Raw genomic sequence first — 26,290 nt, 5'->3', positions numbered from 1 at the left:
AGACCTAGACTGCAGGCTTGGGGGAGACACACCCCAAACCCTGCAACTTGCTTGAGGAAACAGACCTTCAGGGCCCTCGTTAAGCAAAAGCATTGCCTAAGAGGAGGAGTATGACACAAGGCGATGCTGCAAACAGCCAGATGCACCCCAAAGGGAACCAAGAGGCTGTGGAGGGTGTGCAGAGACTGCTGTCCACCGGCCAGCTCACCTCAGTGAAGTTGATCTTCTCACCGGTAAACATGCGCTCCCGGGCGGCCTCCACACCCCTGGACTTAGCCTGAGAAGAGAAGACATTGAGAGGCGGTCCCACCCACGATGGTCATCAAGAGTCCAACCCCCAAGCACAAGGCTTGGAGCAGCTCCCCGTGGGACTGACGGATGGCTGCAGCCCGCCGCCCTCCCCCATTGCCTGGGAAGGGTCTGCTCGGACATACGGGCACTGGGTCCCCTGGGATGCCAGTCAGAACCTCTGCCAGGGGCAGGGGCACAGAGGCAGTGACTGAGATCCACTAAGAGAAGGAAGTAAAGATGCTCAGGGATCTGGGGGCGCCAGGAAGCCCTGCTCGCCTGCCACATCGTGGATCACCGGTCAAGCCCTCCGAAGCAGAACATTACCAGGTCCACCAGCATCTGCATCACAGTCTCCGTCACCAGGTTCTTGGAGTAGTCCACCAGAATGTGCCCATGGTTGGTGTTGAGGTTCAAGCTGCAGAAAGATAGCAGAAGCTGCCCACCACACCCCAGACTGCTCCCCGACGATGCTTCCAGAAAAAACATCCTCCCCGTGCCAAATCCAAACAAGCCTCAGCTGGCCAGCACAGTGGTGTCTGGCACCGGCCCGACCACCCAGCTGATGTGCAGCAGGGGCAGCACAGTGCAAGATGCAGACACTGGGTGAGGGGCCCTTCCTCCGCGAAAACTGAGCTGGGCGATGGGGAGACAGAGTTGGGAGCGCTGCCACCGCCTTGGCCAGAGACTGACCATTCTAGCCCAGGGCTCCTGAGACCCAACCTACTCAGGGAAGAAGGCCCTGGAGGTCAGGGCTGGCCATCAGGGACCTCAAATCTGGCGCCACAGATCTCCCCTGCCCAATACCCGCACCAATGGGTTGGCCATTCCCAACCGCCAAGATTTCCTCTTTTACCGCTCGTTCACGGGTCTCCGGATCTAACCTCCAGGGTAGGAATCACAGCCCCACCTCTCCAGCCTTCCAACGCGGCTCCCTGCAAATCCCGCGGGCCTGTCCCACCCTTGACCACACTCCGCGAATGGTCCATTCTAAGCCAGGACCGCATGAAGTGGGAGCAGCCCTTCCGCGCCTGCTGCGTCAGCGAGGGCCCTTGCTCACAACCGCGGAAGGATGGGCTGCTTCAGCCGGCCGGGACTGATGCGGGGGTAAGGGAGGGAAGAGAGATGTCCCCCTGGAGGGGAAGCGGGGAGGGGGCACTCCTCCAGACGAAGCTGCCGGGGCCCTGAGACCTCCGGCGAGCACCCGGAAACCTGCTTCAAGGAGGCGTCAAGGACGAAGTGCGGCCTGGGCGGGCCCGGATCCATGGCCGCCCACCCCCGGGGGACCGCCGCCCCGCCCTCTGGGCCCCGGCCCTGCACCTCACGGCCCCGCGAGCCGCATCCCGGTGCGGCACGTCCGCGCCCGCGTTCCCGTCCCGCGCACGCACCTGAAGCGATTAAAGCGGTCCCTGTCCCCTTCGAAAAGGCGGCGCAAGTTGAGGTCAGAGCCGTGCTGCTCGTACCATGTCTTCAGTTTCTTGAACTGCGGGTTCTGGGTGAGCGCGGCCATGGCGTGAGTGGCTGGGAACACGGACCTGGGCGAGCACCGAGTAGGAAGCGTGGAGAGCGGCGCACAGCAGGCGGAGGGCCCCGGAGCGCAGCGAGCTTTATGGCGCAGGCGCCCGCCCCCGCCCCGCCCCTGGCCCCGCCCCGGCCCGCTCCTCCGTCCGCGCCCCGGGGGCAACCAAGCCCACAGCCGAGGATCCGGAGCCTCAGCTCTTCTCTCCTTGCTAACTGGCAGCCACTTGGACTACTGCTACTCTGCCAGCCTCTGCCTGGAACTGATTGGGTAACAGAGGCCGAGCTTCTGCCTGCTTCATTAGTTTATTCGTTCATTCATTCATTCACTTGACACAACTCCCTCCAAAACCTTCTGTGTTACAGGCAGTGTTCCAGGTGTTCGGGACGCTTAGGTGACAAGTAAAATACACGGCTTATCAGATGCTGATAAGTGCTACTGAGAAAACGGAAATTGAAAAGGGTGCTGGGAATAGAAGATGCAATTCTGAATAGAATGGTCAAGGCGAAACTCACTAAGGAGGTGACATTTCAGCAAAAGCCTGAAGAAGGTGAGAAAGCAAGCCACTTGGAAATCTGGGGGAGAAGTGTTCAGGCAAAGGGAAGAGGAGCTGCAAAATTCCTAAGGAAAGCACGCTGATATTTTAGCAACAGCAAGAGGCGAGTGTGGCTGGAGCGGAGTGAAGGAGGGGAGAGTGATAGACGATGAGGTCAGAGAGGGAAGGAAAGCAAGAAGTTATTGTGAGAACTTTGAGTTTTATTCCCACAGATTTGGGAAACCATTGAAAGGTTTAAACGAAGGGGGGACATGGCAAAGGATCAGACCAACAATTCAGTAGGCATGAAAGTAAGGACAACAGATAGGATGCTACAGCAAGAATGCAGACCAGGAATGAAGGTGTCAAGGTAGGAGGAGTTGGGCCTGGTGATCTATATATATGGAGTGAAGAATTAAGAGAAAGAAAAAGAACAGTCAATGATAACATCTGTTTTTTAACCCAAATTCCTGGAAAAAATGGAATTGCCATTGCATCTTGGAGAAATGCCAGTTTTAGGGGAAAGATCATTGTCTTGTTTTTGACAAGTTTTAAAAACCTATCAGACATCTAAGTGGAGGTGTTGGGTGTTCATGTCTGGAGAATGAGGAGGGATGGTTCAGGCAAGAGGAAAAACTTGGGAGTCATGAGTGAATAGATAGCATTTGAAGTCATGAGCCTAGAGGAGAGTGTGGGTAAGACAGAGTCAATGTAGTCAGAGAGAAGAGGTCCAAGGACTGTGCACTCAAATTGAGCTTCTCCATCGCCCAGTTCCCCCAGAAATGCCATCCATCCAGGAGTGGCCATGTCCTGCTGCAGTCCTAGGCTTAGCTCTTCCTCTGACCTACCTCCCAGTACCATGCTGTCACTGCCACTTCTGGCCCAGAATTATTTGAGTTCCTAAAGATAAAGAAGGAAAAGAGAGAGGGGTCAGAGATTGAAGAGATGGTCACAGGACTTTGCAGGGAACAGCCTTGCCACATGGCCCTTATTTATTCAGAGTTTTGGGTCATCTGTCAACTCTGAGTTTAAATGGGCTTCCCATATCCAGCAGAACCCTGACAGTGCTGAAAACATCTGTTCCACTAGATTCTGAGAAACCCTCCAATCACAGAGTTCCCATCCAAGCAGCTATCTGCACAGAATAGGACTCTCAACCCTCAATCCTGTTTCAGAACAGAACTCCATCCAACAGGAAGGCCAGTCTCAGTAGCTATTACCTATAACATCCACTTGCTCTATGATTCCTTTGATGACTCTCGACAGTAGGAGCCACGGCCTCCCTTCTTCTCAAGCAGGCTCTTTTCAGTGACCACAGGAGACATCTGTTTATCTGTTGTCTCGATCCAGAGCCACTACCTCTCACCCTTCGGTTTCTTCCTCTGCCTCCTTGACTGAATCAGAGATGAACATATGACTTAAGCCAGAGATGAACACATGACCTAAGTAGTCAGAGGTGAAAGTCACTCAGTCATGTCCGGCTGTCTGCAATTCTGTGACTGTAGCCCGCCAGGCTCCTCTGTCCATGGGATTCTGCAGGCAAGAATACTGGAGTGGGTAGCCATTCCCTTCTCCAGGTGATCTTAACCCAGGGATTGAACCTGGGTCTCCCACATTGCAGGCAGATTCTTTACCATCTGAGCCACCAGGGAAGCCCAAGACAGCCAAACAGGGACCCAAAGCCAGTAGGAAAAACTCAAGGTTTTTTTGTAGTGTTAAGCTGCCTGTCAGAAAGAACAGACCATGAAGAGAACGACCTCCAGAGAGATGGCAGAGTGAATCCCATCACCCAAGTTCCTGGGGCCAGGCCAACTCGGTCCGCAGCTGCAGCATGAACCACTGATTTCCCCTCATCTTGATGTTGTTCTGAGCTAAGCTGTCATTTACAACTCCCAATCTTTCCAAAGATTTTATGGGTGTTCACCTGCCCCCTGCCACACTATCTTCCCCAACGTCTACTTTCATCTACCTGAAACCCACAGGAGCAGCTTAGGTCCTAAAGACGAAGGAGGCAAGGCCTCCAATGATTACCTTTTTAAAGGTTTCATCTTCTTTTTAACATTCGCTAGTGTACACCTCCAGCAGTTTGGCCTCTGTGATTCCCAGCAGCTTCAGTTATTCCAGATTTCCCACCAATTCTCAGATCTCCCCATAATATTTTAACATTGTACGTCGAAATTCCAGTTATGTGGATTTTCTATATTAGCAGGAAAGTATGGTTACTTTCCTACTCCTGCTAGTTTACTGCATGCAGAACTCTGTGCTAAATTCTGCCACATAACCCTCATAGCACCCCATAAGGGATATCCCATTATCCTCTCCACATAACAGACAAGCTAAGAAATCTGAAAATAGCCATTCTGCTCAACTAAGAAGAGAATCAGTTCAAGGTTGCCCCAGTCTTGAACCCTGTTCTTAATCACAACCCTGCCCTGGTTCTGTCCTAGGCCACTTCCTGACTCTTCAGCCTTGGGAAAAGGGTACAGGGAACGAGGAGGAGCAGGCAATTCTTTCAGGCCCTCTCCATCACCCCTCCCCCCCCGCCACCCTTCTCTTTGAACATCAGTTAAGCCTTTAAATCTGACAGGGTAGAATTTTACAAGTGGAAATGGCCAAGAATGACATTTCCAAAGGCAAGGACAGCAGCATAGGCAAAGGCAGAGAGGTAGGAGAACACAACCACTGGATCAACACTGCTCCCCTTGGGCTGGATCTGAGCCCCTGAGTAGGGCAGCAGAGAGGTTCTTACCAGGAAAGGAGCAGCCGGGGCTGGGGGTGATCAGACACTGGGATGTGGAGGGTAGCCTCTCTAATCAAACCTTGGGGAGTGGGATGAGGTCTGCAGTTTAGAAAAATATTAAGGTAATTTTATATTTATAATGATAAAGTGGCTTCCCTCATAACTCAGTTGGCAAAGAATCTGCCTGCAATGCAGGAGACCTGGGTTTGATTCCTGGGTCGGGAAGATCCCCTGGAGAAGGAAATGGCAACCCACTCCAGTATTCTTGCCTGCAGAATCCTATGGACAGAGGAGCCTGGTGGACTACAGCCCATGGGTTAAGAGTTGGACACGACTTAGTGACTAAACCACATACTGATAGAAGTTAAACCTGTTTTCTACCACCATCCCCACAATCGGCTCCACATGCTGAGCCAAGCCCTGTCTGCAAACCGCACAGTACCAGTGTTCAGAAGTGGTTCTCTCAGAGGGTTCTATGCATCCAGACCTGGGGCTGACAACCTCCATCCAAAGAAAACCTGGCTCTCAAAGTTCAATAGACCGTTCCAGTGCCAGGCCCTTTCAAGTGCCCTTGGCAAAATGCTAGGAACCGAGAGAGAGGGCTGGATGAAAGGGTGGACCTAAGTCAGGCCTCTATTCAGGGCCGTTGGACAGGAGTCTGGCAGGGCATGGAGACCAGATCACCAGGACAAGGGCAAAGGGTAGCAGCAGTTCTAGGGCTCGAATTTGAAGGAGGTCGGGTGTGGGGCTATACACGCCGATGGATTTTCGCGAGCTGCTCCGAGGAGGCGCACCCACCGAGGATGCTGAGTCACGGTGACCTGGAAAGGGTGTGGAGTCGCGGTTCTCAGGAACTCCGCGAATCCCCCGGCACCCGCCACGCTCTCCAGAGGGGCGGTGCGCACGCGTCTAAGCACTGGGAAGGCGGGACCAGCGTAGGTAGCGAGCGGGCGGGGAGCGCACGCGTCTGCGTGTGGGCGCGCACGTCCGGGGGTGCACGTGTGCGCATGTCCCCGCTCTCAGACAGGCGCCGGCTCCTGACCGGTGAACTTGCAGACGCCTCTGCCCGCACGTCTGGGATGGACATATGCGCGAAAGTGCGCAGACTCCGGGTCGGGGCGGACTGCGCGTGCGCAGGCTAAGAGAAACCCGGAAGGCGGAGTCAGCGCCGCCAGGAGGCTCGAAGCTTGTGTTGCGTGCTCGCGGTGATCGCCTGCTCAGCTGAGTTGTGTCGCTTCGGAAAGTCGCCAGATTTTCCTCGTGAATCCAGTTACGTCTTTAAAAAAAAATTTCCCCTCCGCACATGGGCGTGGGTTTTCACCCTGAGAAAACTCTGTACTTGGTAAAAAGCTAAACAGCCCTTCCTTGCGGCTCTAGTACAAACCCTGGTCATTGCGTATTCTTTTAGCCCGATGTGAAAACCGATTCAAGTCTAGCTCTGTGTTTTGGCTTTGTATTAGAATTCGCCTCTGGCCTTAGCAGCACCTCATTTCGTGTGTATTATCGGGAGTTGCTTCGCGCTGTTCTGCACCCTGCACTTGTGGCCCTGAACAAGACTTGCTCCTTGCTCTACTGTGGCTTTGATTCTGGTGAGAGGGACATGCGCAAAGACACATAGCGGAGTACTAAACAAGGCCGGGTAGAGGCTGAGCTCTGGCCGGACAGAACTGATGGAAAGGCCCAGGCACGTGGGCACTGTGGGTAGGCTTCCTCGAGGTAGCAGGGGTGTACAGGAGACGTTAGGCCTCAGAAGGAAAGGCAAGAGATAGGGAGGACCAGGTTGATGGCAGTGGAGATGTAAGAACTTGGTGGAATTGAAATATGCTTGCAGAAGCACTTGTGCTGTGCTGTGCTTAGTCGCTCAGTCGTGTCCGACTAAACTCTGTAACCCTATAGACTGTAGTCCTCCACACTCCTCTGTCCGTGGAATTCTCCAGGCAAGAATATTGGAGTGGGTTGCCATGCCCTCTTCCAGGGGAATCTGCTCTATCCAGGAATTGAACCGGAGTCTCCTGCATTGCAGGCGGATTCTTTACTGTCCAAGCCACCAGGGAAGCCTGAGAATACTGGAGTGGATAGCATATCCCTTTCCAGGGGAATTTCCCGACCCAGGATTCGAAATGGAGTCTCCTGCATTGCAGGCGAATTCTTTACCAGCTGAACTACCCGGGAAGACCACAGTAGCACTTGTGGGAGTTGCTAATTAAGTGAAAGAGGAGAGTAAAGAACATCAAAAGTGTCTTCTAGGATTTCTGCCTGAGCATTGAGTGCTTGAATATGGATCTCTTACCAAGAATGGGAAAGAGGGAGTTGTCTTCCCTAAAAGACGGAGTTTATGGGCAGAGACTTCATTTTATATGCAGCCTGGCTCCTATACTAGCAAGGAGCCTGACAATAGGAAATGTTGAAATGAATATGACACTCGTGAAACAATCCTTCCTCCTCACCTAGGCCCAAATACAGTCCCCCTCACAGACAAGCAGAGGCCTGGGCCCAGCCAGCCAACCCCTGTGGATCCTAAGGCCATCTGTTTGTGTTACTTCCAAGAGCCGGGCCCCAGAGGCTCCTCAGACTCCCAGGCCCATGTGGTTGAGACCCTGACAGTCACTTGTCCACATACATGTCTTTTTGGGAATCAAGGAGCTGACCTTTGGCAGGGTTTATTTCTTGTCTCCGCATGAGGAAGCAGATCGTGAGAGGGGTCACACAGTGGGCCGTCCTTTCCCAGCACCATGGCTGGGATGCAGAGTTTCAGCTATACTCCCAGAGCTGGATGCCCACTCTCCCAGGAACCCCAGATGGAAAAGGAGGGTCACCAGCCTCATAAGGACCTGCCTGTGTGTCCTCCTCCATTTCTCAGCTGAGCCAAAGCCCCCAGGGACCTTCTTGAGGCTCTGGTGAACATCTGTCTGCTTCCATCCCCACCCACTCAGGACGGAGCTGGGTTTACAGGACTCCTGTCTCCACCACGGTTGTCAATTAGAAGTCAGTGAACAGGACCATCTGCGTGGGTGCTAAGTCACTTCAGTTGTGGCTGACTCTTTGCGACCCTCTGTAGCCCTCCAGGCTCCTCTGTCTATGGGATTCTCCAGGCAAGAATATGGGCTTCCCAGTTGGTGCTAGTGGTAAAGAACCCGCCTGCCAATGCAGGAGATGTAAGAGATGCAAATTCAATCCCTGGGTCAGGAAGATCCCCTGGAGGGGGGCACAGCAACCCCATTCCAGTGTTCTTGTCCGGAGAACAGCACTGGGTACTAATGTTAAATAGGAACACATATGAATAAAGTGTGTTCACACTTCAAACACTTTATAAAATGTGTACATTTTGTTATAAATGTTTAACATTTAAATGTTCTGGCTAGCATTTTATTATGAATTTTCAGTGTCTTCCTTAGCAATACTCATACAACATGGCTGTTACTAAGTAACCTCGTCCTGAGGTGTATTTGTCCCCATGCTCAGCTTCTGGGAGTCTCAGCAGAAAGAAGCCAGAGTGGTACTTGTGTACTGGTAGGTTATATATTTATACTCATTTACTCCATTTTCTTAAGTTCATGGAAAAAGTTTCAATCAAATGCTGTCTTGCTGTAAGTGAAAATGAGTTGAAACTCCCCTGTAACTCCCCCTCCTTTTGGTTCCCACTTTACAATCTTTCCTTCTCCACAGCAGAATGGCGCCATCCAGTGTGACTAGTCCTTCTTGTACCTATGAGGGAGGGTCTGCCACATGGAGGGTCCCTGGCGGAGTGAGGGGGGAGCTCATCCTTGGGTCTGCCTCTTGGAAAGGCTGGCTGAGCAGCTCACAAGTGCCCACACTTGGTGGAATGTGTGTTGGCAGACCACAACCCAAGGAGAGGCCGCATTCTTCAGGTGGCCTCCTTCACCACAACAGTGGCTCTGACCACAGAGAGGCTCTTCCAGCTTTGGCCTCAGGGAAGCCAACAGGAGAGATGTGGTAGGTTGTCCCACTTTCTGTACGCCAGCACCACCCCCCGTGTCCCAGCTTATCCTAATACCCCCAGAGGTATTACCCTTGCAAGGGCTCAGAGTCAGAGGACAGGCTGACCTAAAAACCTATTCGTGTGCAGCTTTTCAAAGTAATGAATCAGACAGGGCTTCTGACATGATTATCTGCTGCAGTTCATTTTAGACAGAGATCCGAAAATTATTAAAGGTATATTTTAATAAAGCCAATAGTTATTTTACTTATAGGAGCTTTAAAAGTAAGATACAAAATGTAGAGTTCCAGTTTGGAAGCGTTGTAACTAGTCACACGAGCAAGGCAGCCACGCCTGGCCACACAAAGGACACACACACACACACGCACACACATGCGCTTCGGCGAGACCCCTCTGCCGAGCGCAGCACCTGGAATTACCAGTGTTCAGAGGAAGGCGGTGCTGAGAACACAGCACCCACAAGGAGACTACACAAACAGCTTCACACAGTCTCACAGCCCATGGAGACGCAATTACAAAATGTCTTCCTTAATCGAGAAAAACAGACTGGAAAGTGACAGTTAGCAATGTTGATGTCACCTGCGCTGGAGCATAAAGGACTGACCTCTGTCCAGGGTGAGGTCTTTGGGGAGGCACTATTAAAACAAGGGTACTTCAGTATAATAGAACTCGAAACACAGGGTACTGGAGACACATTACTGAAGGAAAGAAGAAAACCATCTTACAAGTAAACAGCCACAGACAACTTCAACGGACGTTAGTGCACACACTGACGGCTAACACGGACAAGAGCCACGCACGGTTGGTGCAAAGCACGAGCCTGAAAAGTCTATGTACAAAATAGTTCTCTGTAAACACGGTGAGGTGAATGTTCAGAACCCACGGCGAAAGGATCATGACTACAGGCAGCACTGACATCCCCACTCAGCACAGAAGACAACACCCGAGGCCTGGAGACAGCCTGGCACCACAGTACTAAAGATTCAGACGGCTGGGCTCAGACACCCTAAGGGTCCTCTATAATTAGTGTGTCTACATACATATATATATATATATTCTTTTTGGTATTTTTAAATATAAATTTACCTATATTCATAGAAAAATGAGAACATAACTGTGTTATTACAATCTTTGCTGGAAAAGCTTATATGGAGTTAGAAAGAATAAACCATTTATTAGTAGTTAACATATATTAAAATGGTTTAATGATTTAAGAAAATATAAAAAAAAATATTAATACTGTCAAACTTTCATACCAGAAAATATTATGGATTTTTCTCAATTAGACTTTTTCAAAGATGAAATATGAAAAATTTAAATAAGTTTTATATAAAGAACTTCTGTAACCTCAATTAATATACAGTGGAATATGTCTAGTCTATATAGATATATTTATTATTTCTCAATTTAAGCACCATTCAATTCTTCTGGATCCATTCTGGCTGGAAAAATATCCCTAAATCCACAGGATGTTATCTATTTAACAGCACATGTTAACTGAAAATGAGGTGGTTTATTTTTTTCTTTAAAGAAAAACTTTTAAATTAATTCCTATCTACATCTTAATTGGTTTGTCTTGAGCCAGCTCACAATGTTACTGCAATTTCAAGTGTCTCTCTGCAGCCCCCCTGACCACACCCTCACGCTCTGAAACCTATCTAAGCCTCTGGCCGTGTGTGGAAAGATATGAGGGCAGAAGGTGTAGCTGTATCCCGCACGCGGACAGCAGCCAGCGGGCTCATCTCCACGCACCATCAGGGCTATGATCCTGCTTTTGTAAATCCGGTAAAGGTCACACCCCTTGGGTGCTGCTGGGGGTGGCGAGGGGCTGTCCATCTACAGAAAACCCAGGTGATTGCTTCTCATCACAAATATGCTATCCTTTGCCCAGTTCGTAGAAGCTTAAATATAGTGTTGAAAAACCTCCAGCCACTCTATTTGTTATCTTAAAATATTCAATGCATTTTAGGCAGGAGATATTTTAACTAAAAACCTATATGAAAAATAGCTATAAAATACAGTGATTGGTGTGGTCATCACTCAACGTGTTAAGGAGGGAAAGGGAAGGTTTCAGAAGAATGGTCAGTTTTGCTCTCAGCCTTCAGCCCCAACGCCTTCCCAACACATGCAGTGGGGTCTACAAACTTGAGAGCTGTGTTTCTCAAAGTGTGGCCAGTGGCCCACCTGCATCAGAATCACCAGAGGTGCTTATCAAACTCGAAGATCCCCCAGCACCTCCCTGAGGAGGGTCAGAAAACTCCATCTTCATCTGGCCCTCCAGGTGTCTGATGCCTCCAGAGTTTTGAGAAGCCAGGCCTTAAAGGCTTCGAGCTGCCAACCACCTCCATCCCCAAGGATCCCTGCCTGGGACAGGGGTGCACTGGTCCTCTGGGGGGGTTGCTGCCAGCCAGTCAGCCCTGGGCTGGGGCCCCTGTCCCCAAAAGCTCTGGGCGGGCGGGCAGGCAGGCCCGGGGTCAGTACTGGGGCAGGTAGGCCGGTCTGCGCTCAGCCTTCCCAGGGAAGGCCTTGAAGCCCTTGGGGGCTGCCTTGTGTGCTGGTGGGGGCGGGGGCTGCGGCGGGGGCTGCACGTAGGTGAAGGAGGCAGCGCTGCAGTCGCTGGTGGCGGCCCACACCGGGGACTGCAGCATCTGCATGGTGTCGCTCCACTGGCTGCCGGGGCTGGCGACTGCATAGAGAGGTGCACTTGGGCCAGGCAGGGTGCTGGGCAGCGGGGAAGGGTGCTGCCAGGGGGCTTTGGGCGGCCACGTTTTGGTTTTGTTATCCTGAGAGACAGAAGAGGGTACTTAGTGGCATTTCTGGCAATTCATCCTCCTTTCCCACCTCCCCCAGCTCCAGTCCTCATTCCCACTGAGGAAACAGGGTGCAGCTCCAGCCCTCCCCGCAGCCCTGGAGCAACAGGTCCAGCAGAGCGTGCGACCACAGACGTGCTCTGTCCGCGCCATCCAGCACAGCGGCTGCACACCGCACGTGGCGGGTGCAACTGAGGAGCTCAATCTTCACATTTAAGTAATTTCAACTTAAGTAGCCACATGGGCTGATGGCCATCATACTGGACAGCACAGCCCCAGAACTTCCTCTGCACGTGGCTCTTGAGTCTGCTGAGATGGCTGACCATTTAGATAAAAACCATAGGAAGAGAGTTGTTCACCACCAAAAACCCCACACAACTCTTAAAATTTAAGGGTTTGGAACCTTGCCCATGGTCTGTACCCATGAAGCCAGCCCTCTGTGGCCAGAGCAGGGCCCACATACCTGGTTCACGTCCTCTACTGCGGTGAGAAGAGGCGGGGAGGGCAGCGTGCTGGTCTCCTGCTCACCGCTGCTGTGCTTCCTGAAAGAACCCAGAGCTCAGTGCCGTGGCTGCCTGCCAGCCACCCGGCTTCCCTCCAGGGCACACCTAGCTGCTTGGTGTGGGTCTCTAGGCACTGGTTCTAGGTGGGGAGGCCCTGGGCCCGCTGCATGCAGGGGGCAAAGGTGGGGGCCATCATGGTGTGGTGCCTTTCCGGAGGCCACGACAGGGCTGGGCTAGGGGTGGGGGGTGGCGGGCATGAGCTGAGGTGGTGACTAGCTGGACCTCTAGTCAGCCTCTCTAATTTCCAGTCTTCACTTCTCCTCAAGGCTCAGTCCCACTCCTCCTGCAGTCCTCCACATCAGGGTCCATGACACCCCCCTTTCACACAGATGCTCAGGCCAAAAACCTGCATCTCAACCTTGATTCTTCTCTCTCCCACATACCCCACTGCCACTTCATCCATCATTTTGTTCAGCTTTCTGCTCATCAGAAGCCTCCCTGACTCTCATTTGGAACACAGGAAATCCAGCTGTCCCCTGCATTCTCTGCCTTCATACCCTGCTTTATTTTTCTTTATAGAACCTCATCCAAACCAACATATTGGATTTTTTATCAGCCTTCCTTCAGTAGAATATCAGTTTCATGAAGAAGGGGACTTTGATTTGTTTGCTGCTCTACCACCAGTGCCTGGTACATGACAGGAGCTACTGAACAAATGAAGGTGTCCCTCCCCCACCCAAATTCATATGTCAAAGCCCCAACTCCCAGTACCTCAGAGTGTGACTGCATTTAGAGATAAGTTGTTTAAACAACTAAGTTAAAATGAAGTCATTAGGGTGGGCTCCAATCCAACATGACTGGTGTCCTTATAAGAAAAGAAGATTAGGACAGAGAAGTACAGAGGGAAGACCATGTAAGACACAGGGGAAAGAGGGCCAGCTGCAAGACAAGGAGAGAGGCCTCAGAAGAAAGCAACATTGCTGACACCTTGATCTCAGACTTCTGGCCTCCAAAACTAGGAGAAAAATCCTTGCTGTTAAATAATTCCCTAGTCTGTTGTTCTTTGATATGACAGCCCTAGTAAACAAACACAGTGTTTCTGAGAATTAAGTGAGGAAATGTACGCGAATGCCAAGCCCAGGGCCTGGCATGAGGATGCACCCCAGCCTGGATCAGCGACCACTGTCATCACCACAGTGACTCCTGTGCATCCTAGGCTGCGTGACTCAGGTGCCCTCCCATCTTCACCTACCTGCTCCCCCGCTTATCCGATGGACCCTGGTCCTATCACATGAGGGTGTGACTCCTGACACCCAGGCGGCCCCGCATGCTTTCTACTCCTGCTCATGTCCTTGCCACCGGGCAGGTCTCTGCTTCCTCACACCCACAACAGTCTCTCCATTTCTTTCTAAACAAATTCTTATCTTATTTCAGGGTCCGTTTTCATTTTTGTGACTACTTTTGAAAACTTATAATGCCTTTGGTGGCTCAGATGGTAGAGAATCTGCCTGCAATGCAGGAGAACCAGGTTTGATCCCTGGGCCAGGAAGATCCCCTGGAGAAGGGAATGGCAACCCACTCCAGTATTCTTGCCTGGAGAATTCCATGGACAGAGGAGCCTGAAGAGCTTCAGTCCGTGGGGTCACAAAGAGTTGGACACGACTGAGCAACTAACACTCACTTGAAAACTTTAGCTCCGAATATACCCTGCACCTGTTTTTTTTCAGCTTTGAAATACCATTCAGAGGTTACTTTTATCCAGTTCCACGTTTGATGAAGAAACTGAGGGTAAGAGAGGGCCAGACCCATGTTTGGAGTTGCAAAGCCTGTTGGTGAGTTGATCAGAATTTTTGTCCTGGTCCTGCTCCTCCCATGGAAAGGGCTGTCCCCTATAAGGCGCAGACCAGCCTCAGCAGACCCTATTCTCCATAATACTCCCTAGCCTGTCATACGGGTATTTGGGGCTACCACGAGCATGAGACTGTTCTCCCAGTAAAAACTCAACCCAACTTTACATCACCACCCAAGCTTCAGCAGGACAGTACTGGAAGAGGTCCTCTGCCTCTCTCAGCGTGGGTACACAGAAGCAATGGAGCTACTGAGCTTTGTAGAGGAATAAGCTGTGGATCACATTCATGCACCCCTCTGTTCTTTGTTTTAAAGATTTCTTCATACCTTCTCTGCTTGACAGCAGCAACGAGGTCAGGCCCTGAAAACATGGAGAACAAGCTGTCCCCATTGGCAGAGGATGTCTCATCACTCGAGCTGGCTGAGTCTCCCTGAGCCCCCGCCCAGCCGCTGTGCAGGCCATCCCTGAAAGCCAAAGAGAGAAGCTGGTCCCAGGCCTCAGGCAGCCAGCCTGGACCCCGGCTGGACAGCCTGAGGCCAGGCCCACCCCCACCCCCACCCCAGCCCTAAGGGAACATTCTTTCCCCTGCTCTTATCTCACAACCCAACAGTGGTCCCTTGTCTCTCTCCTTCCTCTAAAAATGTCTCAGAAGCTGTGGTGTATATATGCAATTCATGTTTGAGAAAACAAAAAGCTGAGATGGTCTTTAGCTGTGCAGAGTTATTGATCAGGGAGCAATAAGAGGTGTTAAAAAAAAAAATCACTCCCCCAAAGGTCTTTATGATGAAAATCCCCAGTTCTCTCAATACATCAGAATCTGAACTGTACACCTTTGCTTTTTTTTTGTAGGCTACAAGGATCACATTCCATAAATAACACAGGCTTCATCACCATACTCATTTCAGCTAAAGACTGTGTTAAACATGCAATTATGTCCCAAACACCACCAAATAAGATCTTTGTCCACGGAAGAAGAGCCTGTCTCAGAAATCATCAATTCATACCAATGGTGAATGCACAGGGACACCACATGCTACTTGGCTTCCTATAGTCTGACCTCTAAGATCCGACCATGTGCCATTTTCTCACGTGGGGGCCTACAAATGAATGGCCTGGTAAGAGTATACCAAGGTCCCCTGCAGAACACCCAGACCCCAAACTCAACTTCCCACCCACACCCAGCACTCACCCTTCTGCAAAGAACTCTGGGAAAGGCCAGGTCCGATGGGCATCATCCATGGGTGGCCAGTGGCCCCGGGGATTGCCTGGGCGGCGACCATGTTGGACTTGCCGTTTCTGCTGCATTGCTTGGCTCACTCCTGCCACATAGCGTGCAAACTCGGGATCTGAACCCACTGTGTTAAGACAGAGGAATAAACAGGGTTGGGGGCCCAAAGTGGCCTCTTGTTTCCTTCCCTACCTTCTGAGGGTGTCCTGTTGACACACACAATGACAAGTGGTGAGGGGCCGCCAGGCATGCGGCCCAGAGTGGGCTATAGAATTTGCTCAGAAGCCTACTGTGGTGAGATGGGGCTTTCAGCACACAGGTCTGAAGATGGGGAATGGTGTGTGCATAGGGACTGTGGGAAGGGGTGTGCCTAGGGCAGGGCAAGCTGAATGTGCACAAAGTCAGAGAACAAAAAGGTCTGCTTTAGCCAAGGCTAAATTTGAAAGACAAATACTAGTTACTTTAAAAATTTCCAATGTCTGGAGCTACATACTTAACAACTAAGAGGATCAGATGATGACTTCAACTAAAAGACAACCTGAAAGTTATCAAAGCATTAGGGTCAGCCAGATAGAGAATACCTGGTCTTCCCTCTTGGGCTCAAGTCTGATCCAATATTCTCCTGGATACTGAAGGCAGACCTGCTAATTCAGCCTGAAGATCATAAGAGTGATAGAGAGTAAGGTGAAATTTAAGAAAGTATGAAGAGGTGGATGGAAACATATTGGACAGAACTGAGTAAGGATGTGCAAGCCAGTACCAGTGGAAGAAAAACAGCACAGAAGACATTTAGACAAAGTCAAACAAAAAGACACAGTAGGAAAATGTCTGTAGTTCACAAACTGAATATGACTCATGAGTGAATACTTTCCAGCTTCAAGGTGGGAGATAGACCAGGGCTCAAGCCTCAGGTTGCTCTCTCCGGGCGCCGCCATGTGTGCACTGCACGATGGCCACAAGGGGGCGCGCAGGGGCTGCGTGCGCCTGGGCCAGAGGCGGCACTCGGTTCTAGCTGCCCCCGCGCCTGAAAGGGCGCCTTCTGGAATTCATCCTTCCAAAATGCCCTTACCTTGCAAAAAGAGCCACGTAGACCTTACGCCAATGGGGTGGCATCTGGAGGAAGCTACATGAAGGACTTGAAGGTAAGAAAGGGATATCCAGAAGGAAAAGCTAGTAGGATTCCTAGGTTAATGACATACAGGCTGTTTGGGCCCCCGTAGAGATTAAAGATGATAAAGTTCTGCCAAACACCATTAATACTCTGGATTTAATTACGCGACTGTCAAAAAATGTACAGACTGTTTCTCAGCGATTGAGAAAATGTGCCACACCAGCCCCCACTGGTGGTGGCTAGAGGGGCTTGCTCCTCCACAGCAGGGTGGAACCATCAGACCTTCCCCTAGGTGGGGGCCCCACATCCACCCACACAAGGGGAGCAAGAACAAAAGAGCTCAGGCAGCGGTATGAGGAATTCTGAGAAGACATAAGAAAAAATTTCTTTCCTTTAATTTTAGATAATGCTGGGTTCACGTGGTAGGCAATCTCTTCTGGTGGTTATTTTTCACTTCCATATAAAATTTGCTAAATTAGAGTAAAAAGTAATCAATTTATATATATTTATCTTGTATCTTGTATGCGGCATTTGGGGTCTAGTTCCCTGACCAGGGATCAAACCCGTACCCCTTGCACTGGAAGCTCGGAGTCTTAGCCACTGGATCACCAGGGAAGTCCCAAGAGACGTGCTTTTTTTAATGTCTCTTCTCTAACGCATATTATACCACTTCTTTTCTTTGTTTTTTGTCTTGCTACATTTGCCAGAAAGTTCAAGACAAAGTCACATGGTATTGGTAGTATCATTTGCCACACTGTTTGGGTCTTGATTTAACTGGAATGATTTTGTTTTACTGTACAAAGTACTACTTGCTACTGGCTATTGGTAGATAATCTTTTTCATATTCAAGACATTTCCTTCTATTCATGTTTTGAGTTCACTTAAGAACTGCTTGTGTCTTCTACCAAATGTCTTGATGGCATTTTCTGCTGTAAGAGTTTTTCTCATTTACTGGGTGAAATAACAGATTACTGTACAGGAGCTGAATTCCTTAGACTGAACTACCTTATACTACTGAAGTGAACCAGATATAACTACTTTGATATACTGCTACATATTCTTGCATCTACATTCATAAAAAGTTATGTTTTTACAGTAAAATCATGTTGGCTTCATAACTCCCTTTCTGATCTCTTTTCCTGGAATAGACTGGACAGGTTTTCCACTACTTGGTGCAATTCTGATCATGTATATTTTGTTAGAAAAGATTCTATTTTCCATTCAGTTTTCTAGTATGGTGTCATCACATCATGTGATAATGTCTTAAAGTACTTTTTATTTTTTTAAATTGTTTATTTATTTATTTGGTCTTTGCTGCCGTGCAGGTTTTTTTCTAGTTGCAACAAATGAGGGCTACCCTCTAGCTGTGGTGCGTGGTCTCTCACTGCGGAGGCTTCCCCTGATGCAGAGCACGGGGACTAACTACAGTGCGCAGGCTCCGTAGTTGGGCCCCCAGGCGTTAGAGCGCAGGCTCCGTAGTTGGGCCCCCAGGCGTTAGAGCGCAGGCTCCGTAGTTGGGGCCCCCCAGGCGTTAGAGCGCAGGCTCCGTAGTTGGGGCCCCCCAGGCGTTAGAGCGCAGGCTCCGTAGTTGGGGCCCCCCAGGCGTTAGAGCGCAGGCTCCGTAGTTGGGGCGCCCCAGGCGTTAGAGCGCAGGCTCCGTAGTTGGGGCCCCCAGGCGTTAGAGCGCAGGCTCCGTAGTTGGGGCCCCCAGGCGTTAGAGCGCAGGCTCCGTAGTTGGGGCCCCCAGGCTTAGCTGCTCCCTGGCACGTGGGATCTTCCCAGATCAGGGAGTGAACCTGTGCCGCCTGCACTGGCGGATGGATTGTTTACCACTGAACCACCAGGGAAACACTTAAAGTTCTTTTAATCTCTCCTATATCTGTAGCTATCTTTCTCTTTCCTAATCTTGTTTTTCTTTGCTCTGTCTTAATCAGGATTGCAATAAATTGGTTTCTCTATTTTATTGGTTTTCTAAAGACCCTTCTTTTAGATTTATTTACAATGTTTACTATATTTTTCTTTCAAATTTATTTAGCTTCAGCTTTTATCCAGCTTTTATTTTGAAATTGAAGTATAGCTAATTTACAATATCATTTTAGTTTCAAGTGTAGAACAACTTTTATCCTTAACTCCTCCTCCTAGTTTATTTTTGTTTTGTTTCTAAATTCTTTTTCTAATATCCTAAGGTAACTCTGGGGAATTTTCACACTGTATAGGCCAGGAAAAGCCAAATTCTGTGAAGGTAGGAGGGTGCTTTACCACCTTTCACAGGTTCTAGAGTTTAGGCAAAAGAGAATCATGAAACAGGTTATGTGATTAGGAAAAAGCAGCCTGTGATGGGCCAGCCATTTGGCTGCCATGAATGGGGGAGCTCCAACTGGAGCCTCGTGACTGATGGGACTCTGAGTCACTCAGCTTCTCTCAGCCTCAGTTCTGTCCTCTACAAAGTAAGAAAATAGTTCCACTTACCTTCTCAGATTCATTCTAACCACTGCTTCCTCCCTTTGCTGGAGCTGCCCAATACTTGCCATCAGGCAGTGAGAAAGGGTCTTTAAAGGGGATTAAGTCACTGCCTCCCAGGAGGAAGGCCATGGCAGACAGGCCCTATAAAGTCCTTGGTGATACTATTTAAGTTAAAACCCCAAGGTGGGGAGGGGGTTCACATACCTGCAGGATCAAAAGGCAGAATCTCTCCCAACATCCCGAAGACTCCATCGCTTTGGTCACGGTTTGGCCAGGTGTTATTTCTAGGTCCCTGTGCCTTCTGTCCCAAAACCTCCGACATCACATCATCCAAACAGCTGCTCACCAGACCCAAGCTGTACAAGTCAGAACTGAGATCAGATATGCCAGGCCACTGGCCAAGGGGAGACAGACCAGCTCCGACGGGTTGCGCTGGCTGCTGGGATGAGCCGGGTACCCATTTCCCAGGGGCCCGGGGCTGGGGCGGGGGCTGCTGCGGTCCGACAGGTTGCAGCAGGTGTTGGTAGTACTGGACCTGGGGCTGCTGTTGCTTTGGGGACTGCTGCTGAGGTGCCAAGCCCGGCTGGGGTGTCAGAGGTGTGTGCGCTCCAGCCTGGGGTGGCCGCGCAGGCGGGGGCACTGGCAGTGACGGCTGCTGTGGCTGTAGGGCTCCTGCCTTCTGCTCAGTCACCATGGCGGTGGCGGCAGAGTTGCGCCGCGTCACCAGTGGGGAGCCCTGGTGTGACTGGCCCATGTTAAAGCCCGAGAGAAAATCGATCACCTCCTGCATTTCCTGATCGGTTGGCAAATTCATACCCTTCTCATCCTTGCCATCATCCCCTTGCAGGAAGTTGTCACGCCTCTCTAGGAGAAAACCGTTGGCCATTTGATTACTGGAATTCTGAGCTGACTGTGAAGGGTCTGCAGTTCTAGGGAAATTACCAATGTTCAAAATGCTTTGTAGCCTTGAGTCCATATTAGTGGGCATTTTGGCCTTCTCTTCCGAACACCCGGCTATGAAGATGTTTTTGGAAGGGGTATTTGGAATGGAGTAACTTGTGCTGCTGCTCGAGCTGGGACAGGAAGCTTTCTTGGTGAACCGGGAGGTCAGCTTGGAGAATGTCTTCTGCAGGCCACCTGAAGACTTGTTCCCATTCCCAGAAGGCAAGTCAGCCTGATTTCCAAAATCACAGATCTCCCTCTGAAGCTGGATCTGTATGCAGGGTAAAGCTTGTTCCCTATTGAAAGAGAAATGTGTTAAAAAAAAAAAAAAGACAAATATACAAATTGGACAATAAAATGGGATTGCTTTGGTGTTCAAGAAAGACTTTAAGAATAAAAAGACCTCTTTGTTTGGAAATGGGTTCATTTATTTCATAAACACTCAAAAGTTTTAAGAGTACATAATTTAAGCACTTACTATCTATATTTATTATAAAACATCTACCATATCCGACTGAGCAACTAACACTTTCACTTTCACCGTGTCTAACACAGGGCCATGAAAACTACATTAGGATTCTGGCAGGAGGATTTTGAGTGAAACCCTCTGACGGCAACACAGGAGAGCAACGCACACCTAGGCTAGCATGGGAGATGCATTTGGCAGAGGCTGGCTGTGTGCCTGGATGACAGGGGAGCCTGGCAGATCCAGCAGAGGGTCAAGAGACTAATCCACACAGCAGAGAGGGGTGAATGGGCAAGACCCAGGGACACTAGGCAGCACAGCTTGTCGTTGGAGGTAATTCACAGACAGTGCCAAGAACAGAGGGTTGTTACTTCCAAAGTGTTCTGGGCACTTTTTTCCAGTACTGAAAGAAAGTCCTAGAGATGAAAAGGGCATGGGGTGAGAGCTGGGCAGATGATGGCTGGAGTGACCCTGGTTAAAGCAACTCGCTGTTCTTGGCCTCTGTGTGCTCAGGAATGAAGACATGTGGAGGGCCTGTGACTAGATGTTCAAGGTCTCTACCAATTCTAAAGTTTATTCACAAACAGATAATCTTGCAACTGTCAGTGCTTTCAGATATAAATAAATTTCATGCAAGATATAAGTAAACTTTCTAAACACCTTTCTGCTCTGAGTTCATAGGGAGAATGTAAGCTTGGTTAAAATCCTCTTGATGGACTTAACTCTGAAATGATACAACAAATGAAGGCAAAAGTGTTCACAAACTGGGGAGTCTGGGTAAATAAAAGGCAATTCTCTGTTGTATTCCTGCAACTTTTCTGTAAGCTTGAAATTATTCCCAAATAACAAGTTGTCCCAAAGTTCCCCTTCTTGCCTTATTTACTCACATACTATGAGTGACATGAGCTCACATGACCCTCTAAGTGGTCACACTGCTCCTCGGCAGGGACACCCACCTCCCTGCCCTCCAGCGGGTGAGGTCCAGCACCGCCGTGTACAGCACGTCCACCAGGCCCAGCGTCTTCTCGGGATCTAGGCTTCTCTGCAGCAGGGACATGGTAGCAGGGTCTTCTTTCAGGCACCTAGGCACCAACCAAGTTGCATAAGTCTGGGCTGCCCTTCTCCGCAACGGGGTTCCAATTTTCAAGCAGGCCTTATACAAAAGGCCACAACTTTTGGCACCAAAGAAAAATTTAGTAGTCATAAGAATATTTAAAGGATGATATGGCTAACACTGGGACTTGCTTCTCCACAATAGGAGGGGGAAGCAATACAACCGGGCCTGGTGTCTCCGCAGATTTCTGTCTAGAATCTGTTTAGTAGGAAGAGAAGAGTTCAGTGCAGGGGTTGCCTTCCAGGTGTCATAATGCCCTTTCACTGTCCTACACTGGCTTCAGCCCTGACTTTCCTCCACACAGCAAGAGTGAGCCTCCTCTAGCACAAATCAGAACACACCACTCCCCTGTGCAAAACCCTCCAGTGGCATCCTATTGTGGCTGAAATAAACTCCAAACCCCTCACCACAGCCCTCCAGACTCTGTGACCCGGGCATCCTGCCTCTCTGGACACGATCCTCTTCACTGTCACCTCTCTTTACGGTGTCCCAACTACGAGGCTTCTCACATGCCCTGAATATGTTGGGTCTGCTCACATCTCAGGATCTCTGAGGCTGCTGCCTTTGCCTGAACTGCTCCCCTTTGAGAGCTGCCTTCCAGCTGGCATTCAGGTCCCCACTGCCCACCCGGGGCCAAGAGGCCTTTTCTGAGAGGGAGAAGCAGGAAGATGCTATCTATTACCGAGTGCTCTGGGGGCTAAGTGGTGCAAATAACACTTGCCGAAGCCATCCTAAGGAGGCAGTAGCACTCCCCAACGCGACTTTGGCTTGAGAAGAAATATATATGAGGATGTGAGCTGGTCAGTCTCAGAAACCCTGGAGAAAGCGAGCAACAAGGCAAGCTCTGCCAGCACCTGACCGGACCCTGGGCTCTCTCCAGGAGAGAATCCTGGCCAGTGTACCTGGCTGAGGTTCATGCACCTGATTCTCTCAGCCCAGAATCACTGACCACCAGGACACACTTGCTCTATGTTCTCAAGCCACCTTCTGCTTGTGATCTGGCTGGTCACATGTCCGCCCACTAGGTGAGCATTTTCTGGTCACACAGAAAGGAGTACTATGGTTTCTGGTGATACTAATAATTTCTTTATAAAAATCAATAGAATGGTATTTTTATGTTATTCATCAGTCTTGAGAACTGATCAGTAAAATCCCCTGAAGACACTAAACCTATTCTTTTTGACAAGTCACCCTGACTGGCTTAAAACCTTCTACCTGTTCTTAGATAAAACCCTAGTCCCCCAGGGACCCTGCAAGTCCTGGCTTCCACGACTCCTGTCTTCACCCCCACCCAGCATACCTCCAGTCACACCACCGCACTCCTCAGATCTCTCCATTTGCTGTTCCTTCTGCCTGTGATGCTTTCCCCATCTGCTCTCTGCGTGGCAGGCTCCTCTCAAATGTCACATCCTTAAAGAGACCCTTCATGACTGACCTCCTCATCCAAAACAGCTTCCTCCTGCCATCTCTACCTGTTATTCTCTAACAGATGACGTCATTCTACTCTTATTCCCCTCGTACGCTTGCCAGTGCTTGAACTTAACTCCTATGCTTATTAGCAGTCCCCTCCCCAACCCCCACGCCACTACAAAGCCAGCTCTATTAGGGGTAGGGACCCTGTCTGTCTTGCTCCTGATTTAATCCCCAGAGCCTAGAACAGTGTCTGTCACATATTCAGTACTCAGTAAATATTTGATCAAAGAAAGAATGGGTGAACAGCTTAAATATGACAGTTTAAAAATCTAAGTAAGATACTACTTTGCGGGGGGAAGAATCTAGATACTTCATTATACTAAAAGCAAAGAAAATAATAAACTCTTGACTAGTTTTGCTAATAATTTCATTTTCTCTAAGTTGGAGTAAAGCAACTACTTCTTTTTGAGTTCTTCTCAAAAAGCACAAGTTTTGTAACTTGAAACAAAAACCCGAAAACTATGCCATTTTTACCAAAAGTAGCCAGCAGAGGGAGCATCTGCAATCTGTGAGGTCTTTCAAGGATAGGCAATGAATTACAAAGGAAATCAATCATACAGGGAGAGCTCTGGAAGTAAACTGCAGTATTAACCATTTTAGTACTAGCTGTTTATATTTACCCAATTATCCAAGAGTTGGAAATGTTTTCTCTAAAATGAGAATCCTAGTTAAGTTTAATGTTTTTCAATAAGAACCTGAATTAGAAAACAAACTCAGGAACACAAAACTCTTACAAAAATGTGAGCTTTTAATCTACTGCTTGGGGAATTCCTTGCCAGTTCAGTGGTTTAGGACTCTACACTCTCACTACTGAGGGCCCAAGTTCAATCCCTGGTTAGGGAACTATGATCCTGCAAGCTGAGTCCAAAAAAAAAAAAATCTACTGTTTGACAGGAATGAAGATATGAATATAAATTAATTAATAATCAAATTTAGAAATTTGTGGAAAAACTCACAGAAGGGAGATTCTGGGACATGAAGTGAATCACCAACCCTTCAGATGGTAAAGAATCTGTGTGCAATGCAGGAGACCCGGGTTTGATACTTGGGTCAGGAAGATCCCCTGGAGAAGGGAATGGCAACCCACTTCAATATTCTTGCCTGAAAAATTCCATGGACAGAGGAGCCTGCTGGGCAACAGTCCATGGGTTTACAAACAGTTGGACATGACTGAGTGACTTGACACTTTTGCTTTCACACTTGAAATATTAACAGCTTCTAAAACTTTAAGCAGAATCTCCACTGGACCCCCTTCACATTTCAAGAAGAAATGATTTAAACACAATTCAAATGCATTACCCAACTACGTTAGTCCACATGGGTCCCAATAGTGTCACTATTCCTTACTATCTCTTCCTACCTAATTACTTCAAACATTTTCTATCTAGTTAAATATTCATTCTGCCCATGATTTTAATAGCAAAAGTATTCCAATATATGTTTAATTTTTCCTATTTACTAATAAAACTGTGCTTAATCTGTAGGCACATCACAAGGATAAATCCCTAGAGGTGGAACTGTTGAGGTCACAGCCCTTATTTTAGGTTTCTGACAAATGAAACTGCCCTCCAGAAAGGCTGTGTGATTTATTCAACAACATCTGTGCCTGTTTTTGTACAGTCTGGACCAAATCTAGTACTGCTATTCTAAAACAATTTAATAACATGATGAGCAAAATGACATTGTATTTTCTGCTGTGCCTTCCTTTCTTGTTAGGTGAGGTTATACAAGTTCTTCATCTCTTCATTGACCATGTCTCCTCTGATTTACCTATCTATGTGCTTTGCCCATTTCTTACTGATTTCCAGGGGCTTTTGTTTGAATAAATTAAGAATAATACTTCATTAGTTCAGTTCAGTTCAGTTGCTCAGTCATGTCCGACTCTTTGCGACCCCAGGAACCACAGCACGCCAGGCCTCCCTGCCCATCACCAACTCCTGGAGTCCACCAAACCCATGTCCATTGAGTCGGTGATGCCATCCAACCATCTCATCCTCTGTCATCCCCTTCTCCTCCTGCCCTCAATCCTTCCCAGCATCAGGGTCTTTTCAAATGAGTCAGCTCTTCACATCAGGTGGCCAAAGTATGGGAGTTTCAGCTTCAACATCAGTCCTACCAATGAACACCCAGGACTGATCTCCTTTAGGATGGAAGGTTGGATCTCCTTGCAGTCCAAGGGACTCTCAAAAGTCTTCTCCAACACCACAGTTCAAAAGCATCAATTCTTTGGCGCTCAGCTTTCTTTATAGTCCAACTCTCACATCCATACATGACCACTGGAAAAACCATAGCCTTAACAGAATGTGATCCACTGGAGAAGGGAATGGCAAACCACTTCAGTATTTTGGCCTTGAGAACCCCATGAACAGCATGAAAAGGTAAAAAGATAGGACACTGAAAGATGAACTCCCCAGATCAATAGGTACCCAATATGCTACTGGTGATCAGTGGAGAAATAACTTCAGAAAGAATGAAGGGATGCAGCCAAAGCAAAAAAATAATAATAATGATAATACTTCATTCTAAGTTTACAAATATAAGCAAATAATTAAAAATGAAACAGCTCCGTCTGCCTCCAGATTTGCAAGGACACTGGGTGTGCGATGACATGACCTCTAGATCAGCAGGGTTGTTGCTGGAACAAAGGGGAAGAAATTCTATGTTTTATACTCAGCTTCAGAGAAATGCTGGGTGACTTAGAGAAAATGATACACTCTGTTCAAAAGCTGTGGATTCAGTAACAAATTTGTCATAAGCAATGCAATCTTTTCAAAGATGTGCAAACATCAATCAAAGCTTAGGCCTGTGTTAGTGTAAAAGTCACATTACCATGTGGATGGGACTTGAACCACAATTCTGGAGCCTTCTAAACTGATTTGGGGGGCATAGGCTTCTTTATTTTCAATCTGTGCTGTGTCAACTACCACCTAAGAGAGAAACAAAAACAAAAATCAGCTTTCAAACAGAAAAATGGATCATAAACAAATCAAATGCATGAGCCTATCAATGCTGAGTGACTCTGGTAAGAACTATTGTGGTAAGATAGTAAACTATCTGGCAACACAGAAACACATAAGCCAGTCAGGAACCCCATGGAGACAACAAGTAATAAAGATGACTGAAAACAGTAATACTTCAAAAAAAAACAAACTGCATTCTAGGTGCAGGATGTACTGAACTTTACAATCATTTTTAGTACTTCTTCCAAGCTGTAAATATGTTAATTAGGAATTACTTTGTTTCCTTCATCTAAGTATTTTTTCACTTGATGCACTTGAAAGAAATAAAAAC

The 26,290-nt window shown here is 48.7% G+C and overlaps 2 protein-coding genes and 1 long non-coding RNA gene across 6 annotated transcripts in view; all 3 read right to left on the bottom strand.

Moving 5' to 3' along the window:
- Positions 1 to 2,607, bottom strand: part of GPI (glucose-6-phosphate isomerase) — a 29,680-nt gene extending 27,073 nt beyond the window's left edge. Inside the window, exons 1-3 of the mRNA XM_043436346.1 lie at positions 1,677 to 2,607; positions 616 to 706; positions 209 to 277 (exon numbers count right to left, since the gene is read on the bottom strand). Of these exons, the coding sequence (XP_043292281.1) occupies positions 209 to 277; positions 616 to 706; positions 1,677 to 1,798 (282 nt within the window). The 5' untranslated portion in view covers positions 1,799 to 2,607. The remainder of the gene's footprint in view (positions 1 to 208; positions 278 to 615; positions 707 to 1,676) is intronic.
- Positions 2,608 to 3,887: 1,280 nt separating this feature from the next.
- Positions 3,888 to 7,036, bottom strand: LOC122420833. The gene is made up of 3 exons (XR_006263392.1): positions 5,881 to 7,036; positions 5,092 to 5,181; positions 3,888 to 4,539 (listed from the first exon to the last, which is right to left on the bottom strand). It is a non-coding gene; the product is annotated as an uncharacterized LOC122420833 (long non-coding RNA).
- Positions 7,037 to 9,246: 2,210 nt separating this feature from the next.
- The window catches only part of GARRE1 (granule associated Rac and RHOG effector 1), an 82,342-nt gene continuing 65,298 nt past the window's right edge, over positions 9,247 to 26,290 (bottom strand). For all 4 annotated transcript variants that reach the window (XM_043436344.1, XM_043436343.1, XM_043436342.1 and 1 more), the window contains 7 exons: positions 25,829 to 25,926; positions 21,369 to 21,494; positions 19,209 to 20,242; positions 15,392 to 15,557; positions 14,529 to 14,666; positions 12,314 to 12,392; positions 9,247 to 11,823 (listed from right to left, as the gene is read on the bottom strand). In XM_043436344.1, coding sequence (XP_043292279.1) covers positions 11,515 to 11,823; positions 12,314 to 12,392; positions 14,529 to 14,666; positions 15,392 to 15,557; positions 19,209 to 20,242; positions 21,369 to 21,494; positions 25,829 to 25,926 — 1,950 coding nt within the window. In that variant the 3' untranslated portion in view covers positions 9,247 to 11,514. The remainder of the gene's footprint in view (positions 11,824 to 12,313; positions 12,393 to 14,528; positions 14,667 to 15,391; positions 15,558 to 19,208; positions 20,243 to 21,368; positions 21,495 to 25,828; positions 25,927 to 26,290) is intronic.

This window comes from Cervus canadensis, chromosome 18, assembly GCF_019320065.1.
Source record: "Cervus canadensis isolate Bull #8, Minnesota chromosome 18, ASM1932006v1, whole genome shotgun sequence".
NCBI classification, from domain to species: domain Eukaryota; kingdom Metazoa; phylum Chordata; class Mammalia; order Artiodactyla; family Cervidae; genus Cervus; species Cervus canadensis.
The sequence above is the reverse complement of the archived record's forward strand: the minus strand, read 5'-3'. Positions and strand labels throughout refer to the sequence as shown.